We start from the raw sequence: 20,898 nt of genomic DNA, 5'->3' as shown, positions 1-20,898 counted from the left end.
TTCTTTAAAATACAGCCAGCTCTCTTCGACTCCTTTCCCCTTCATATTAGCCTCCCAGGGGATCCTGACCATCAGTTCCTTGAGGGAGTCAAAGTCTGCTTTTCTGAAGTCCAGGGTCTGTATTCTGCTGCTCTCCTTTCTTCCTTTTGTGAGGATCCTGAACTCAACAATCTCATGGCCACTGCTGCCCAGGTTGCCACTCACTTCTGGTTCCCCTACCAATTCTTCCCTGTTTGTGAGCAGCAGGTCAAGAGGAGCATGGCCCCTAGTTGGTTCTTCCAGCACTTGCACCAGGATGTTGTCACCAACACTCTCCAAAAACTGGATTGTCTGTGCACTGCTGTATTGCTCTCCCAGCAGATGCTAGGGAGTTTGAAGTCCCCCATGAGAACCAGGGCCTGTGAACTGGAAACTTCTGTTGTCTGAAAAAAGGTCTTGTCTACCTCATCCCCCTAGTCTGGTGGTCTATAGCAGATGCCCATCACGACATCACCCTTATTGCTTTCACCTCAACTTAATCTAAAGACTCTCAACAGGCCATATCAAAATATATAACCACAAGCCCCTAGTAGTTGTTTTATATATATCATGTCATTTTCTACCATTTATTTTCCCCTTCAGTTACAATATACATGAGCCTAGTGGTTTCTAAACATAATATGCTGTACATACAATTGTACTCTCAACAGTCACTGGCATTGTTGAAAATGCCCTGGTTTAAACATGTTGAGTTTAGGGATCAATGTGAGATGGGGCTATTTTTCATTGATGTTGGGGAGCTTTGTCCAATCTCACTCAGGCACATATCGGGGTAAAAATAGTGCTATCATCAAAAACCATTTGTCTACCTATTTTATCACCACCTCCCCCCAAAATATTTAAGTGTATCCAGATCTGAGATATAACAAAAGTATTGTCTCATTATTTGTACTCCCTCATCTGTCTGTATCTATTTGTTGTCTCTTGTCTTATACTTGGATTGTAAGCTCACTGGGGCCAGCACTGTCTTTTTGTTCCATGTTTGTACAGCACCTAGCACCCTAGGGTCCTGGTCCATAACTAGGGCTCCTAGGTGGTAACACAAATAATAAATAATATTACTAATAACTTCACAATATAAGTATCAGGCAAAGAACATATCTTCTCACATTTCAAAGTAAGGGTTATATCATAAATTGCAATATTTCATCTCAGCCTGAACGACACGTGTTGCATATTTGGCGCTACCAATAAATATCCTGTATGCAGTAAATGGAACTTTATTTAGCGAAGCCAGTTCTTTCACAGAAAAGTAACTCTAAGCAGAGTGAACCCTAACTGACTTTGCACAGCTCAGAGCTTTGCAACAAACTCTAAACTTCACTCTACTTCACAATAAATGGAGTTGCAGTTGCACTGCATGCGAGTTCACAAGAAGATGACTTCACTGTGTGCAATATAGCGACCTATACACAGGGGTCACTACTGACTCTCCTTATAATAAAGACACCACTGGTGGGTTATCTAATCTGTTCTTGAATATCCACAGAAATGGTGCCCCAACGGCTTCACTTGGGACCCTGTTCCATTGCTCAAGTACTCTTGTAGCTGAGACTGTTTAGCCCAACTTTTCCTTCTTTAGCGTCAAGATTTGTTTGTTTTTTATTCTACTATCTTCTGAAACTGTGAATAATTCCCTGCCTTCATTTGCATTATCACCTTATATATAGACTGACAAATCACTCCAAGCCATTTCTATTCTAGACTACTTCAACTTAACCGTATCGGCTTCTCCTCAGAGCCTCCATTGCTTTTACTGTAGCGTTTTTCCACCTTTCCCTCCCTATATCTTTGCTAAACCATGGGGACCAGAACTACATGCAATGGGGCAGTCTCTATTCACACCGTTGTAAATCAGAAGTAACTCCATTGAATTCAGGAAGCCTGATTCTCCACTGTGTTGGAGAAGATTCTCAGCTGATATAAATTTACCTCTTGAGTGTAAACCAGATCAAAATGGAGGGGTCAATGCTGACTACACCTGCAAGTTCCAAAGGGAGGAGGGGGGAATGTCAAAAGTCCGAAATAGAATCAAAGGCATTAAGCACCAGTGCTAAGTAAACCAACAAAGCAACAGGGTTTCACATGCTCCTTCCACTGCCCTGGATGGGAACCTTTGCTTCAATTCTGCTTACATAGCATGAACAGACACTTTTCAAGCTCTTCAAAGGCTGGAGATACTGTTAACTTTTTACATTTCAGTGCATTGCTTTCTTCAATTTTTTGGATAACATAAAAGTTTCTATTTAATCTTCTGCCAGCCCTGGTATCTCTTGCTAAATCAGAAATCTTGGCAGAATTCAATTTTTTTTTTTTATAATTTTGACATAAAATATTGGTGTTTATTGTTAAGCCTTTTTATCATTTTACATTTTTACAGATGTACAAAATTATGGGTTTTAAGCATTTTTTCTATTTTTATCAATTTAAATGTTCACCATTGTGTGAAATTAGGGGAAGGACCAGGAAGTACAGGGATCGGATAGGAATTGTTTAATGACAATACATATACAGATTCAAAAAGTGAGAGTTATAACTGTTAAAACACAAATTGTCAGCATCACATGTCAAAATGTACAAAGTCAATAACCTTAAATCAAACACTAATAAATTCTCAAACAACATTTTTCTTACTTTGCCTATCTGTAAATGTCATCTATGGAAACATTTTTTTTTGTCGGTTTATGTGGATATGGTGAAATAGACGTTTACGGATAAAAAGCTAATCCTTCCAAGATGAGCTTTCAGTAGCCTTTTAAATCTGTACGGGAGGTACTTACAGCTTTATGTTTGGGTTCCATTTTCTCCATTGTCTATGTCTACATGATAAGCTAATCAAAAAGTCTTCACATCTATATGGTCTGTGTGACTTTACCATCTGCAGTCTGAACTGTAACCTTGAAATAGACAGCAAGGCTAGATCTCACTGAGCCAACTGAGGTGCCCAAGACAGGTAAATATTAAAGGATAATGCTGTCCTGTTTAGGACTGGAATTGAATCATTTTCTTTATCCAGGAGGCATTGGAAGCAAGTTTAAGTTTTTATGACTTTACCTGATATCACTTTGAATTGGGACAGTTTAATCTGAGTGTGCATACAAGACATCTAATGAGATATGTAAATGTATAATATTATTTATAATATTTATTCAGCATTTGTGTTAATATTTATGTATAAAACCAAGAAGTTCCTTAACATAGCTAAGACATTGAATTACTTAAAATATCATAAAAAGATCTTTCAGAGTCATATTTCACACTCATTCATGCTGACTTGCTTTTATTTTTTCAGTAATTTGACTCAGGTATTTGGGTCCCAGCCCAGATTACAACAATCACAAGTGTGGATCTTATGACGAAGTTTTATAAGATTTTCATACACTGTCCTTGAAATATGAATTTTATTTTTAATGGTGAGCATGATCAGCCATTGGGACAAGCAAGAAAGGGAAGTGGTGGATTCTCCATCTCTTGTCATCTTCAGATCAAGACTGGATGTCTTTCTGGAAGATGTGCTTTAGTCCAACACAAATTGTTGTGCTCAGTGCAGGGGTAAATCGGTGAAATACCATGGCCTGTAATAGAATAGATGATCTAATAGTTCCATCTTGCCTTAAAATCTGTTAATTGGATGAGAGCTACAAGGCCTTATTAGGGTTTACATAAGTTATCTGTATTTAAATTAGAATATTATACACTTAATGCTTCAGGCCCTGATTCAGGAAAACATCTCTACCTAGGACTGCACTTGAACACATGCTTCACCTATCACCAAAATGCAGCCACCTCTGGGGTGACACAACAGCTGTTTAACAATGTATAGTTAAACAGCTAATTGTTCAGGACAAGAAGTGAAGAAGAAAAGTTTGAAATTGAAGGAGAAATTTAGGCAGGAACCATGAAACCATCCTCGCTGGAATTTGGCCAGAATGCTGGTAACTCTTACCACTATCATGAACTCTGATATAACAAATCTCTATTTGTAGGGCCACAGTCTGCAGGTCGCAGTCAGTCCTTAGTTAGGCTAAACATCCATGGACAAGAGTGGAAATTTAGCCTGAGTAAGGACTGATTAAGAGCTGCAGAATCGTTTCATTGCCAAATGGAAGCCCGCTTTCTGGATTTGGCCTCAGTAGGTTGCACTGTGCAAAATGCAGTGTTGGTCATACTGAAATTATTCGGGGGGACGGGAGGGGGAGAGGAATCCCAGCTTCCCTAGAAGAGCCTACCGCTAGGCTCTTCCAGAACTTCCTCAACTCATTTCCTTACTTAACTATTTTGAAAGGGGAAATTGTATTTTCCCTTGTTCCCAGCCGAGGATCTACAACATACACTTTCCAGTCCCTTGTCTGAAAATCAATCGATACAGTGAGAACTGTTTATAGTGCAGCTGTGGAATGACAATATGATAAAAGCACCACGTCTTCTATAGTCTGGGTGTAACAACTCATCTCAAACAGGCTATTAGCTGAACTTCTCCCTTAAATGTTGACTTTCCTTCAAGGATTCTGCTCCTTGGATTGGATAAAGCTGATGAACAGGAAGAGGGAAATCAAGTGATTTCAAGATAGCCTTACAAATGCATAGCATGGGTACTCATCAGACTCTCACTTTCCATGAAAAAAAGAGTCATTCATATGAATGTGCACAGAAAATAAATAAAAAGGGTTATGAATCCGGCCAAAGTGAATTCACAGTTTTAACTGAAATGAAATATTTTCTTCTTCTATTTGCCCAGCTCTAATGTTGATACTTCAGATAGGGTGAAAAATCACATGGTATGTAGGTTAGAGGGAAAAAGAAATACCAAAATAAATCTGCTATTGTATTTTAACTAATTTGCAAAGGAAGAAGTTGAGAAGAAAATGATTGTCAGCATGTTTCCATACACCTGTCCATATGCCATCACACCTCCAGGTGGGTTTCGTTCATTGCTGTTGGCTCTCTATTTCCAGATATCGTATATAGCCTACAGGAAGGAAAAATATGGTCATATTGCCTGAAATAACCTGGCTTTATAAATGATTAAGGTTCCATTCCTGCAGATCATTTTATTCATCACCAAACATACAGAAATTCTCAAGTCCTCACCTAAGGCTAGAGCAGCTCTTCCGCAGGTGTAAAAGCTGGGAGAGACTATAAAAAACCTCCCTCCCATGTGGAACCCCAGCACAAAGGCTAGACATACACTCAGTCCTTACACTCCCTGAGCCCTTCCACATGAAATATAAGAGCCAAAACCAAATATATGGACTAGCTTGGGGGGTTATAGCAGAGTGGTACTGTGGCAGAGGGAGACAACCTCCATTAATTCCAGTTGATAAGATGGTTCTTGTTTCAAAGTAAAATGTAAAGAGAGTTGTAGACTAGGGATGCATTCTAAGGCCTGGCCTCCATGGAAAAGTTATATCGGGATAGCTATGTAGGTCAGGGATGTAAAAACCACACCCTGACTCATGGGCGGTAGGTATCAAAGACAGGGGAAGGCTCAGCCTATCCAAACTGCCTGCATGATCCCACCCACACTCTGCCCCCAAGTCCCCTCCTGCTTCCCACCACCGGAATGGGGGAGAGGGTCAGGGGGCCATAGCCCTCCCACTTTTTGAAAGTGGACCGACCTGGCCCGTCCACTTTTTGCCAGGGCAGACCCCACCATCTTTCTCTCCTCGCTTTCCCCCCGGAGGCCCCACCCCCCAGCCAGGCCAGCATGGAGCCCGGTCAGCTATAGGGAGCTGCAGCGGACCCTCCACCCGACTGAGGTGTGGGGGAGGGGGCCCGAGAGCAGCCCCCAACCCGTGTCCCCACCCCTTGGGTTTCCTGGCCGCCTGGGGCAAGACAAGGGTCCGAAATTCCATGCTGGCTCCCCACAACGCTCTCCCTGGCCCAGCTCTGGCCAGATGGGGGGGCCTCAGAGCTGCAGCCTGGCCATGGTAAGAGCCACGCAGGCGGCTGTAAGGAGCTGTGGAGTTGTGGACTCTCCATCTGCCCCAGGTGGGAGGGGAGCCCAGGGGGCGGGGACTGCTCGGGCCCCCCGCAATGCGGGCAAGTAGTGGGTCTGCTGCCATGGCTTCCCACAGCTGCCCGCCTGGCTCTAATCATGGCCAGGCTGCGGCTCCGATGCCCCCCTCTGCTGGAGCTGGGTCGGGAAGAGCTGTGCGGGCAGCTGTGGGGATCCTGGGTCCCTTCACCTACCCTGGGCGGGGGCCTGGGTCCCTTCACCTACCCTGGGCGGGGGCCTGCCCCTCCCCCCCACACTTTTGGGAGCGCTCTGGTGCCCTTGGTCTGGACTGGTGCTAGTGGGGGCGGTCTGCAGCCAGGACTCCAGGTGGCTGGAGCCAGGGTTCGCGCCACCCGCCTACCAGGTGCTCCAGGGTTGGGGGGACAAAGGAAGCTGTGGAAGCTTGGGATATTTAAACCTAGGCTGGACAACAGGCAGGAAAATGCATTATAGGGTGCAGTTCTGTAATTTGTAAGGGAATGGGTGATGAATAGGATCTGGTCTGTAATTCTATAATTCTGTGAAAAATTCTATTTTGTACTTCCGCACCAGAGGATGCTGTTGGAATCTGAAATGCTGATGCTTAAATCTCCCAGCATTGCTGGGCCCTCAAAACCATTCTCCACAGGCTTGGTGGTGAACAACGAATTGATATTCTTTGTCAAGAAAATAAAATAAAATGCATAGATGGTGCCAACATTTTAGCATCCCATACAGCTAAGAGGCCAAATTCTGCCCTGGATATGCCCTATGGATCCCCAGGGACACTGCAGGCTTGTAATGGCTGGTTTTGCCTCAATTATATCACTAAAGCAAATAGCTTAGAAAGATTCTTTTTTAATTAGGCACTTCTGTGACTAACACCTGCATTTAGGGATCGATCCTGGAAGGTGCTGAGCACATGCAGCTCCCACTGACTTCACTGGGAATCAGTACCTTTCAGGGTTGAGTGCTTACATTAGCTAGGATGGTAAGAGTATGTGTCTCATTCAAAGCCCATTGAAGTGAAAGGGGATCTTTCCATTCATTTCCATGTTTTTTGAATCAGGACCTACACAAACTATTTCTGTGCTTCAGATGACAAGCTGATCACCAGTTACAGCCAAGAAGAAATTGTCCCTCATTTTATATTAGAGGTGTAGTACAGCTAAGTGTATTAGTAGGGGAGGGGTGAAACCTTCCTGTGTAGTGTCCAGCACTGGCCACGATATGAAAAAAAGAAACTAGGCCAGATGGACCATTTCTGTATTGCAGGATTGCAATGCTTATGCTCTGTAAAGATTTTAAAGTAAGGAAATGACTATCCAGAAATCAAAATGTTTTTGGGCTGCCCACTTTTTTCCAAAATTTACCTGGATTTCTTCAAGGAGCTCTTCTTCTGCAATGAGCGGCAACAGGAAAATTTACAATCAATGACCTGGTAAATAATTGGGTTGTACATAGCTGCCGATTTTGCAAGCAAGGTTGGGATGACTGAAACTTGAATGGGCACTGAATCTGGCTGTCCAAAAGCTGACCACACGGATACTACAGCATATGGGATCCAGGCAATTAGAAATCCTGCACAGATCAACATTGCCACCTTGTGAGAATAAAAAGAAAGGAGAGAAAACAGTTACCTAATCAAATGGTCTTTTATTGATGCACTGCACTGCACAGTACTCATCTTTCCCAGTGTTGCAGACAATGCAAGGGTGCATGCAGCAGAAAGGAAAAATGACTCCCACGTCAGATAAGGTCTGCAGTATGAACCAATGCTGTAATTCATTTCACTTTTCCTTATCTATCTCCAGCTGTACTTTTGCTTCACATTTATAGAACAAATAGGGATTCTGCTGGCCCAAATCTTTCCTTGAGGTCATTAGGCCAGACTAAAAGTGGAGAAACTGAACAAAAAGCCAGTGAATTATGATTCTTTGAAGTTAAATTAAATGAGTATTTACTATATATCTAGAGAGAGAGAGAGAGAGAACAAAGAGGGGATGATGTTTAAAAAAGGGATATTTATATTTATATATTTATATCCTTTATAAAAACAAAAGTCACCTTGTTCTTGGGAATTTAACACCAAGAGAAATTATTTGAAATGTCAAAGTCCTAGATAACATTAAAGTGATCTGGGATCATTTAAAAATTTGTGCTGCTTAAGCCACAGATTTGGTGCTTATCTGAAATACTTTTTACTTCTATTGCCTCTTTCCCCCAACTGCTTTCCAAATACACATTTACTGAGCTTCACAACACCCCTGAGAAGTAGTAAGTATTATTTTGTCTCTATTTCATAAATGGCAAACCGAGGTCAAGCAAGACTGAGCCCAAAAATTTCAAACTGGGATATCTAAGGCTTGAAGTCAATGGGAACTGGCTAGTGCTCAGCACCTGTCAATATAAAATTACTTAGTGAAAGGCCTAAAGAGGGATTTAGGTGTCCAACTCTGTACACCCAAGTCTGAAAATTTTAACCTAAGTGACTTGCCAAATTGGCAAATGAGCAAATCAGTGGCAAAGATACGAACAGAATCCTGGTCTTCTGGAGCACAGCCTTATGGTGAAAGCTCAAGGCCATTCTTCCTACCACTCATTTGAACCCCTTTGAAATCACACTACAAACCTTGTAAGACCAAGGACTCTAGAGAGATTTCCAGGAATGGGTTGAAATATTTCCTGTTAATGTTTCAGAAAGAAAACCAGGTTGCTATTCAAGTGTTGTGTGCGTGGGAGGAGCTATAGCGTTCTACTCTCCCTGTTCCCCATTGCCAGTCAGTGCAGTGAGGCCAAAGGACTAAGGAGATGAAAACAGACTGCAACAACCGGAGTCAACATAAGGATTCTTCCTCCCTTGCAGGCAGTACTGATGTTGTGTGACGGCATCACCAGCACCCTAGGAGCAGCTGGCAATAGGTCATGGTGGAGGGTTGGTTGTAATAGGAGGGTTAGAGTCCTAAGTCAGCCTCATCTCCTCCCTGTGCCCAGGCAGCTAATAAGAATCCTTCCCATCTTTCACTGAGAAAATGCAGACAATCTGATTACTTCGGAGGGTGAACAAGTGAGAAACTGAATTTGCACTTGTCACTTGCAAAACACATGCATTGACAGACCTGTAGGAATAGCCATAACTATTGTATTTCACTGGTACATTTCAAAATGACACTGCTGAGAATTTAATACTTCTACAAATTTTTTTAACCAGCTCATAGCAGGGATCTCATTCTCTGTTAAATTCTATGTTTTAGGGAGAAGTAAATTACATAAAGATTGTAGACTTCCCCCCCCTTTTTTTGCGCCGTCTAACATTCATGAGCCAAAAGGGGAAACTCAGATTCAACCCCCTTTGAAATTTTGAAGGTTGATGATGGGATTTCACTCCACAAACCCAAACCTGCCCCAATATTTTGGGTTTCAGTTAGGATCTGGAACTGGATGGGACATGGTTTCCAGTGTACTGATTCAGACCTGACAGAAATTTCACATAAACGTCTGCCCTTCCAGATTGCAGAAATCTCATAACAGCTGATTTCATATTTCTGTAATATTGGATCCAAATGTTCCAGATTTAGAATCTATAGAAGTGCAAAATATTTAGATTTAGGTTGCTATAGAAGTGCAAAATGTGATTGTGAAAGCAGCACTGCAGGTACTCGGTATCTCTGAAAATAAGGCCACCAGAATTTGGGGTTCTTTCTACTGTCAAGGCAGCAGCAGCTAACTAACCCAAACTATTCCCATGGCTGTATTAGCCTGACTGATTATGCTACAGGTGGTCTGTCATAAATATAAAGGGAAGGATAAACACCTTTAAATTCCTCCTGGCCAGAAGAAAAACCGTTTCACCTGTAAAAGGTTCAGAAGCTAAGTCAACCTCGCTGGCACCTTATCAAAATGACCAATGAGGAGACAAGATACTTTCAAAGCTGGAAGGGGGGGGAACAAAGGGTTCTGTCTGTGAGTTGTCTTTTGCCGGGACCAGAGCAGGAATGCAGGTCAGAACTCCTGTAAAAAATCATAGAATCATAGAATCATAGAATATCAGGGTTGGAAGGGACCCCAGAAGGTCATCTAGTCCAACCCCCTGCTCAAAGCAGGACCAAGTCCCAGTTAAATCATCCTAGCCAGGGCTTTATCAAGCCTGACCTTAAAAACCTCTAAGGAAGGAGATTCTACCACCTCCCTAGGTAACGCATTCCAGTGTTTCACCACCCTCTTAGTGAAAAAGTTTTTCCTAATATCCAATCTAAACCTCCCCCATTGCAACTTGAGACCATTACTCCTCGTTCTGTCATCTGCTACCATTGAGAACAGTCTAGAGCCATCCTCTTTGAAACCCCCTTTCAGGTAGTTGAAAGCAGCTATCAAATCCCCCCTCATTCTTCTCTTCTGCAGACTAAACAATCCCAGCTCCCTCAGCCTCTCCTCATAAGTCATGTGCTCTAGACCCCTAATCATTTTTGTTGCCCTTCGCTGTACTCTTTCCAATTTATCCACATCCTTCTTGTAGTGTGGGGCCCAAAACTGGACACAGTACTCCAGATGAGGCCTCACCAGTGTCGAATAGAGGGGAACGATCACGTCCCTCGATCTGCTCGCTATGCCCCTACTTATACATCCCAAAATGCCATTGGCCTTCTTGGCAACAAGGGCACACTGCTGACTCATATCCAGCTTCTCGTCCACTGTCACCCCTAGGTCCTTTTCCGCAGAACTGCTGCCGAGCCATTCGGTCCCTAGTCTGTAGCGGTGCATTGGATTCTTCCATCCTAAGTGCAGGACCCTGCACTTATCCTTATTGAACCTCATTAGATTTCTTTTGGCCCAATCTTCCAATTTGTCTAGGTCCTTCTGTATCCTATCCCTCCCCTCCAGCGTATCTACCACTCCTCCCAGTTTAGTATCATCCGCAAATTTGCTGAGAGTGCAATCCACACCATCCTCCAGATCATTTATGAAGATATTGAACAAAACGGGCCCCAGGACCGACCCCTGGGGCACTCCACTTGACACCGGTGAGCAATCTAGTTAGATATGCGTTAGATTCTGTTTTGTTTAAATGGCAGATAAAATAAGTTATGCTGAATGGAATGTATATTCCTGTTTTTGTGTCTTTTTGTAACTTAGGTTTTGCCTAGAGGGATTCTCTATGTTTTGAATCTGATTACCCTGCAAGGTATTTACCATCCTGATTTTACAGAGGTGATTCTTTGACTTTTTCTTCAGTTAAAATTCTTTTTTTAAGAACCTGATTGCTTTTTCATTGTTCTTAAGATCCAAGGGTTTGGGTCTGTGTTCACCTATGCAAATTGGTGAGGATTTTTTATCAAGCCTTCCCCAGGAAAGGGGGTGTAGGGCTTGGGGATTTTGGGGGGAAAGATGTTTCCAAGTGGGCTCTTTCTCTGTTATATTTGTTAGACGTTTGGTGGTGGCAGCAATAAAGTTCAGGGACAAAAGGTAAAATAGTTTGTACTTTGGGGAAGTTTTAACCTAAGCCGGTAAAAATAAGCTTAGGGGGTTTTTCATGCAGGTCCCCACATCTGTAACCTAGAGTTCAGAGTGGGGAAGGAACCTTGACATGGCCTGAATTCCCAGTGATGTTTTGGCTTTGTATACTATGTAGAAACGTGTTTATCAGAAGAAATTTTTAAAATATATTAGGAACAAAAAGAATCTTGTCAATAGTATTGGCCTGTTACTAGACGGAAATGGTAGAATTATCAATAGTAATGCAAAAAAGGCAGAAGTGTTCAATAAATGTTTCTATTTTGTATTTGGAGCAAAACAGATGATATAGTGTCATCATATGGTGGTGATAACACTCTTTCCATTCCACTAGTATCTCTGGAGGATGTTAAACAGAAGCTACGAAAGTTAGACATTTTTAAATCAGCAGGTCCAGATAACCGCATCCAATAGTTTTAAAATAGCTGACTGAGGAGTTTGCTGTACTGTTAATGTTGATTTACAGTAAGTCTTGGAGCATTAGGGAAGTTCCAGAAGACTGGAAGAAAGCTAACGTAAATGAGATGACTCGGGAAATTATAGGCCTGTCAGCCTGACATCAGTTCAGGGCAAGATAATGGAGTGATTGATATGGGACTCACTTAATAAAGAATTAAAGGAGGGTAATGTAATTAATGTAAATCAGCATGGGTTTGTGGAAAACATATCCTGTCAAACTAACTTTATATCTTTTTTTGATGAGATTAAAAGTTTGATTGATAAAGGTAATCGTGTTGACATAACATACTTAGACTTCTGTATGGCATTTGACTTGGTATGTACAATGTTTTAATTAGAAAACTAGAATGTTATAAAATTAACATGGAACACAAATGAATTAAAAGCTGTCTAACTGATAGATCTGAAAATATAATTATGTAAATGGAGAATGATCATCAAGTGAATGTGTTTTTAGTGGTGTCCGCAGGGATCAAGTTTTAGCCCTACACTATTTAACATTTTAATCAACGACCTAGAAGAAAACATAAAACCATCATTGATAAAGTTTCAGATGAAACAAAAATTGGTGAAGTGGTAAATAATGAAGAGGACATGTCACTGATTGAGAGCAATCTGGATCTCTTGGTAAACTGGGCACAAGCAAACAATATGTGTTTTAATACAGCTAAATGTAAATGTATACATGTGGGAACAAAGAATGTAGGCCATAATTACAGGATATGGGACTCTATGCTGGGAAGCAGTGACTCTGAAACAGATGTAAAAAGAAAAGGAGTACTTGTGGCACCTTAGAGACTAACAAATTTATTTGAGCATAAGCTTTCATGAGCTACAGCTCACTTCATCGGATGCATTTGGTGGAAAATACAGTGGGGAGATTTATATTACACACACAGAGAACATGAAAAGATGGGTTTTATCATACACACTGTAAGGAGAGTGATCACTTAAGATGAGCCATCACCAGCAGCGGGGGGGGGGGGAGGAGGAAAACCTTTCATGGTGACAAGCAAGGTAGGCGATTTCCAGCAGTTAATAAGAACATCTGAGGAACTGTGGGGGGTGGGGTGGGGGGGAGAAATAACATGGGGAAATAGTTTGCCCATCAACTGCTGGTGATGGCTCATCTTAAGTGATCACTCTCCTTACAGTGTGTATGATAAAACCCATTGTTTCATGTTCTCTCTGTGTGTGTGTGTGTATATAAATCTCCCCACTGTATTTTCCACCAAATGCATCCGATGAAGTGAGCTGTAGCTCATGAAAGCTTATGCTCAAATAAATTTGTTAGTCTCTAAGGTGCCACAAGTACTCCTTTTCTTTTTGCGAATACAGACTAACACAGCTGCTACTCTGAAACCTGAAACAGATGTGAGGATCATGGTGGATAATCAGCTGAACATGAGTAGAGCCCTGAGCAGATGCACACTTTGTATCCACATCGAATCCGTGATCCGCAAAAATGATCCACGGGTATTGGCGGATATAAAGCGGATATCCGCAGATTTGCAAAGTTTTCAATATAAAATTTGGATCTGCATCCATCCACCGTCCACAAAAATGGTCCGTGGATATCCACATCTGCATCCATGGATGTAGATATAAAGCGGATATCTACAGATTTGCTGGGCTCTAAACATGAGCTCCTAGTGTGTCGTTGTGGCCAAAAGCGCTAATGCAAGTCTGTAATACATAAACAGGGGAATCTCGCGTATGAGTAGATATGTTATTTTACCTCTATATTTGGCACTGGTGCTACTGTGAGTGGAATAGTGTGTCCAGTTCTGGTGTCTACAATTCAAGAAGGATGTTAATAAATTGGAGAGGATTCATAGAAGAGCTTCATGAATGATTAAGGGTTTGGAAAACAAGCTTATAGGGATAGATTCAAGGAGCTCAATCTATTTAGCTTAACAAAAAGAAGGATAAGGGGTGACTTGATTACAGTCTTTAAGTATCTACAGGGGGGACAAATATTTAATAATGAACTCTTCAGCCTAGCAGAGAAAGATATAACACAATCCAACATCTGAAAGTTGAAGCTAGATAAATTCAGCTGGAAATAAGGCATGCATTTTTAACGGTGAGGGTAATTAATCCCTGGAACAATTTCCTAAGGGTGGCGGTGGATTCTCCATCACTGACCATTTTTAAATCAAGATTTGAAGTTTTTCTAAAACATCTGTTCTAGGAATTATTTTGGGGAAGTTCTTTGGCCTGTGTTATACAGAAGGTCAGACTAGGCGATTAAAATGGCCCCTTCTTGCCTTAGACTCTGTGACTCTATAAATCTATTATATGTGTTGCAACCACTTGTTAATTTCAGTTCATTTCCAAACATGGAAAGAAAATAAATGTGTATCCTACTAATCAGTGTGTTACAAGTTCCCTCCCTCCCCCCATACCCAAACCACAGAAGATGTGATTCTGTTTCTGGAAACTTTGTCTCTTTGTCTCAGGCTCTAGAGACTGATGCTTTTAGCACTGGAGGTTCCCAGTTCAATCCTCCAGTGTCAGCCAAGCTCATGGCTGACATGTTTGCCAAACAGAAAAAGGGTACAGTCGGATGGGGAACACACTACTGTATTCTCAAGGTTCTTGGAGGGTTTCTTAGAAAAAGAACTGCAAAAATAAGGCCGGGGTAACCAAAATTTGTGACAACAGAGGCTGTCTTGGCATTTTGTCTGGACTTTGATTTTTATAAAAAATTCATTGTGAATCTTTAATCAAAGAAATTCACATGATCACCACATTTTCTTGTACGTGTATCTTCTTTGATAGAAGAATACAAATTGTCCATAGTTTTATTTCACCAGTAATAAAACCCCGCTTTTCATCTATCTATTTTATAACCCTCTTCATACCTGAGTGATACCTGAGTGCCTCAAAAACATTTTTAAATTTATCCTCATGACCACACCTGTGAGGTAGGGAAGTATTATTATCCCCATTTTATGGATGGGGAAACTGAGGCACAGATCAAACGATTGATCCAAAGTTACATAGCTTCAGACTGGATCCATCTCCAGGGTCTCATTCTAAGTGCCTTAATCACAATTCCATCCTCCCATTCCTTCAGCTGTGCCTTGCAGATACAGCAAGAGTAAGAGCTGCAAATAACATCGCAGGCCACCACAATCTTTTGCTTGTGACACATTAGAGGTTCACAAATACTCAGTACCAATTATAGGATCTATGGGTTCTTCCCATCTGGTTTTATGGTCTGACAGAGTTTGATAAAAATGTCTCTTACCTACCTTGGTCAATTTAATTTCCAGTACATGACTGTTTTGAATCCTGGTGTCATAATGAGCAACTTCTTTGGCAGAAGACTTGACTTTTGCAATGATTTTAACGTAGGAAAACACAATCACTGCAGTTGGGAGCAATAGGCAGAAGAAAAGAATATTCAGAATAAATGCCTGTCCAGCCACTGAACCCTGAGCCAGCCACCAATCCAGAGTGCATGAGGTTCCAAATGGCTCGGGAGCATAGTTCCCCAAACCAGCAAATGGCACAGTAGCCCAGAATGTAGCATAGGCCCAGATTATTGCCAGGCAGATAAAGGCATGATGTCTCTTAAGCCAGGTACCTGGAAGATAATTCAACAATTATAATGGCAGATTATACGTATTTGGCTAAAGACAACTTGAAATTCTACACCTGCAATTAAGAGCTGGTTAGACCATTTACAGCAAACCAATTCTTTGTTGCATTTGTCACTATCATTTTTGTGAACCTTTCTTGGTTTAGCAGAGAAAGGTATAGAAAGATGCAATGGCTAGAAATTGAAACTAGACAAATTCAGACTGGAAATAAGATGTGTAATTTTTTTTACAGAGAGATTAGCTAACCATTGAAACAATGTACTTAGGGATGTCATGGATTCTACAACACTTAGGGTATGTCTACACTGCATCTGGGAGTATGCCTCCCAAGTAGACAGATTCATGCTAATCTACATAGAGCGCGGATGTTGCAGCATGACAACAGTGGCTTGGGCTAGACACCCGGGCTCAGACCCAGGGGGTTGGGCAGGATTGGACTTAGTCAGCTGGTCCAAGCCACACTTTTGTAGCAATGTCCACACTGCTATTTTTAACATGCTAGCTCAAGCAAAGCCTGTGCAAATCTGTCTGCCTCGGCTGAGAGGGCACACTCCCAGATGCAGTGCAGACATGCCCAAAAGTCTTTAAATCAAGACTGGTTGTATTCCCAAAAGATATGTTAAAAAAAACAATGAAGAGTCGGGTGGCACCTTAAAGACTAACAGATTTATTTGGGCATAAGCTTTCGTGGGTAAATAACCCACTTCTTCAGATGCATGGAGTGAAAATTACAGAAACAGGCATAAATATATATTGACCATGAAGAGAGGGAGTTACCTTACAAGTGGAGAACTAGTGTTGAAGGCCAATTTAGTCAGGGTGTATGTGGTACACTCCCCATTAATTGATGTCCTAATAGATTCATAGATACTAAGGTCAGAAGGGACCATAATAATCATCTAGTCTGACTTCCTGCACAACGCAGACCACAGAATTTCACTCACCCACTCCTGCAAAAAACCTCCCACCTATGTCTGAGCTATTGAAGTCCTCAAATCATGGTTTAAAGACTTCAAGGAGCAGAGAATCCTCCAGCAAGCGACCCGTGCCCCATGCTACAGAGGAAGGCGAAAAACCTCTAGGGCCTCTTCCAATCTGCCCTAGAGGAAAATTCCTTCCCGACTCCAAATATGACTATCAGCTAAACCCTGAGCATATGGGTAAGATTCACCTGCCAGATACTACAGAAAATTCTTTCCTGGGTAACTCAGATCCCACCCCATCTAATTATGTGGTACACTCCCAATAACTAAAAGAAAAGGAGTACTTGTGGCACCTTAGAGACTAACAAATTTATTAGAGCATAAGCTTTCGTGAGCTACAGCTCACTTCATCGGATGCATTTGGTGGAAAAAACAGAGGAGAGATTTATATACACACACACAGAGAACATGAAACAATGGGTTTATCATACACACTGTAAGGAGAGTGATCACTTAAGATAAGCCATCACCAACAGCAGGGGGGGGAAGGAGGAAAACCTTTCATGGTGACAAGCAGGTAGGCTAATTCCAGCAGTTAACAAGAATATCAGAGGAACAGTGGGGGGTGGGGTGGGAGGGAGAAATAACATGGGGAAATAGTTTTACTTTGTGTAATGACTCATCCATTCCCAGTCTCTATTCAAGCCTAAGTTAATTGTATCCAGTTTGCAAATTAATTCCAATTCAGCAGTCTCTCGGAGTCTGTTTTTGAAGCTTTTTTGTTGAAGTATAGCCACTCTTAGGTCTGTGATCGAGTGACCAGAGAGATTGAAGTGTTCTCCAACTGGTTTTGAATGTTATAATTCTTGACGTCTGATTTGTGTCCATTCATTCTTTTACGTAGAGACTGTCCAGTTTGGCCAATGTACATGGCAGAGGGGCATTGCTGGCACATGATGGCATATATCACATTGGTAGATGCGCAGGTGAACGAGCCTCTGATAGTGTGGCTGATGTGATTAGGCCCTATGATGGTATCCCCTGAATAGATATGTGGACAGAGTTGGCAACGGGCTTTGTTGCAAGGATAGGTTCCTGGGTTAGTGGTTCTGTTGTGTGGTGTGTGGTTGCTGGTGAGTATTTGCTTCAGATTGGGGGGCTGTCTGTAAGCAAGGACTGGTCTGTCTCCCAAGATCTGAGAGAGCGATGGCTCGTCCTTCAGGATAGGTTGTAGATCCTTGATGATGCGTTGGAGAGGTTTTAGTTGGGGGCTGAAGGTGATGGCTAGTGGCGTTCTGTTGTTTTCTTTGTTGGGCCTGTCCTGTAGTAGGTGACTTCTGGGTACTCTTCTGGCTCTGTCAATCTGTTTCTTCACTTCAGCAGGTTCTCCCTCCCACCCCACCCCCCACTGTTCCTCTGATATTCTTGTTAACTGCTGGAATTAGCCTACCTGCTTGTCACCATGAAAGGTTTTCCTCCTTCCCCCCCCTGCTGTTGGTGATGGCTTATCTTAAGTGATCACTCTCCTTACAGTGTGTATGATAAACCCATTGTTTCATGTTCTCTGTGTGTGTGTATATAAATCTCTCCTCTGTTTTTTCCACCAAATGCATCCGATGAAGTGAGCTGTAGCTCACGAAAGCTTATGCTCTAATAAATTTGTTAGTCTCCAAGGTGCCACAAGTACTCCTTTTCTTTTTGCGAATACAGACCAATACGGCTGCTACTCTGAAACTCCCAATAACTGATGCCCTAATAAATCTGTTAGCCTTTAAGGTGCCACCGGACTCCTCGTTGTTTTTGTGGATACAGACGGCTAACCCTCTGATAAAAAATACGTTCTAGCTCAACCAGAAGTTATAGGCTTGATGTAGAAACTACTTGGTGAAATGTTATGGCCTATGATATAGAGGGGTCAAAGCAGATGATCATAATGGTCCTTTTTGACCTTAAAATCTATGTTTCTCAGTTGCTACTCTCAGTACCATGGGTTATTACAACTGAAATAATTACAAAAATCTAAATTTACTAATTTACTTATTACTGTTCATATTATTTCTTCATTTCTCTTATGATAATTTTTACTTGGACTATGAAAATAGATCAAACAAAGTAGTCAGTTTTGTTCCTAACCCTGTTCATTTTTGCTTAGGCACCTTCTATGCTGCAGTGTTTGGGTTTCAAACACAGCAAAAAATTGTTTAATAACGGAAATTTTTAAAAGTGCATGAAAGCATTTCCGCTGACACTAGGTTTTGTAAACTAAATTACTGTTGGACCTAACCTGACCTTTAGGGACTTTCCCACTGTTCTGAGAGATAGGTAGGGTAACCATACATCCTTTTTTAGCCAGGACAGTCCCTTTTTTAAGCCCTGTCCTGGCCGTCCTAACTTTTTTGGCAAAGGTGGGCATTTGTCCCATTTGCTCTTGTTGACTTGATCAGTTGGCAAGAGTAAACAGGAACAAATGCCCACTTTTGTCAAAAAAGTGGGGTGCAATGCAGAGGAATGTACAGGAGGAGCAGCAATGCCAGCCCCATGCAGCGGGGGGTAGGGGACAGGCAGGCAGGGCTCAGGCGATAACTCAGGCCAGCCCCACGGGAAGGGTGGGGACAGCTTGGGCCAGCCTCGCACAATGCCCCATTTTCCTTTTGGGAAATATGGTCACCCTAGGAATAGGGAACATGATTCTTATACATTTCAGCTTAATGCTTCTAAACAAGTCTCCAGCAAGGATGGGGGGAGAAAATAGCTGCATAGTGTCACTCAATGCAAATTTTCCTTCTTACCGTAAGTTAAATGACAAATTTTCAGGTATCTATCAAGGCTGACAGCTGTCATGGTGATAAGGCTCCCACAGCCAAAGAAGAAGCCGGCCCATCCATACCAACGGCAGCCCAGCCAGCCAAACACCCATCGGTGAGAGAAGAAGGAAATAATACTAAATGGTTTTCCTATAACTACAAAGAGGGGAAACAATGCGTCATTGGAAAAGTTGGTGCTGTCAAAATAATCTTTAAAAAAAAACAAAAACAAAAACTACCTTTATTCAAAAGACAGGACACTGAGGGAAGAGCAATGATAATGTAGGCATCTTCAAACATAGAGTTGAGTGAGGTAATTGCCTTTTGTCCAGGAGTAAGGTCAAACTTGTCAAATTTGCAAATAGTTTCAGGTTGATTAAAATTGTATTTTTCAGTAAGTAAACTATTCATCCAAACAATTTTGCCCTGTGCTAGTTACAGCATTACATAAGCAGAAAAAGGCTGAACTAATCACATTAATTATTTGTTGCAAAGTATTCACTCAATGTTCATTATAGGCCTTTTACACAATGGCATAGGGAGATTGATTTGGTCAAGGATCACACTCTATGTCTGGGAACAGGGACTAGAACTGGGAATAGAACCCAGAAGTCCTGATCATAAAATGCTTGCTGTAATCACAATTCTAAACATACCGCGAGTTGCACAGTACAGGCATGCGTTATCCAGTAGATGGCATCAGAAATGAATGCACGTTTGCAAAAGTCACCAGAAAGCTGATACTTCACGATTAAATGAGTTGGAGTCACAGGGTATAATTGACGTACGAGACTGGAGCTGTTTCTTGCCTATCTAGAATTCATTTGCTGCATTTCTAAGTGCTAGAGATGGAAAATATCTAAGGTAGCATTCTAAGGGGGTTATCTTGACACTAGAGCAGACATTTTTATGGTAACACTCTTAGAAACAAGCAAATCCCACAGCAGAGACTAATTTGTACATCCACAGGTTGATCATTCAGCCAGAAAACATCATCTTGTACAGATCCTCAGACCCAATCATGCCATTTCCTGGAAAGCCTAATGACAATGACTTTTCTCTAAGGTGTATTAACAAATGAGAGATAACTATACTGGGATCTAAGGAAGTTTGGAGTCGCCTGTTCCTTTAAGCTATCATTTGTATCACACTGATGACACCCTGTGGTTAGTTGGGTGAATATCAGGTGTGGATTTAGAGTGGATTTCCTCCCATTCCTGCGGTCCAAGCCATTTTTTTCAAAAGGTGTGTACAGTTTTTCTCCCAGGTGTGTACAACTCTCATGAGTGTAATGAGAATTGCACAAGCATCAGATTAAAAAATAAAGTATCACCAAGAGCTAGGCACCTCCACAGTGCTGCACAGTCTTCTAAAGGGTGTCTATTCTCACCCTTGAACATATTGAGGTTGAGAGTTGTGCATATGAATCTTTTCATAGGTTGCTTCTTCTTTACAAATTGACACAGACAGTAGAGCATGGCTTTTTACAGGAAGGAAAAGAGGCAGCATCCCATTCTTAAAAGGGTAACTAGGTAGAAAACTATTAGATTTGAAGATCTCAAAGCCCTCAGCAT

General features: G+C 41.8%; 1 protein-coding gene across 1 annotated transcript in view; it reads right to left on the bottom strand.

Moving 5' to 3' along the window:
• Positions 1–457: 457 nt before the first annotated feature.
• OPN5 (opsin 5) overlaps positions 458–20,898 on the bottom strand; it is a 72,453-nt gene continuing 52,012 nt past the window's right edge. Inside the window, exons 4-7 of the mRNA XM_038396815.2 lie at positions 19,310–19,480; positions 15,247–15,581; positions 7,390–7,619; positions 458–5,008 (exon numbers count right to left, since the gene is read on the bottom strand). Coding sequence (XP_038252743.1) covers positions 4,945–5,008; positions 7,390–7,619; positions 15,247–15,581; positions 19,310–19,480 — 800 coding nt within the window. The 3' untranslated portion in view covers positions 458–4,944. The remainder of the gene's footprint in view (positions 5,009–7,389; positions 7,620–15,246; positions 15,582–19,309; positions 19,481–20,898) is intronic.

Source organism: Dermochelys coriacea, chromosome 3 (assembly GCF_009764565.3).
Source record: "Dermochelys coriacea isolate rDerCor1 chromosome 3, rDerCor1.pri.v4, whole genome shotgun sequence".
In the NCBI taxonomy this organism is placed as follows: domain Eukaryota; kingdom Metazoa; phylum Chordata; order Testudines; family Dermochelyidae; genus Dermochelys; species Dermochelys coriacea.
The sequence above is the reverse complement of the archived record's forward strand: the minus strand, read 5'-3'. Positions and strand labels throughout refer to the sequence as shown.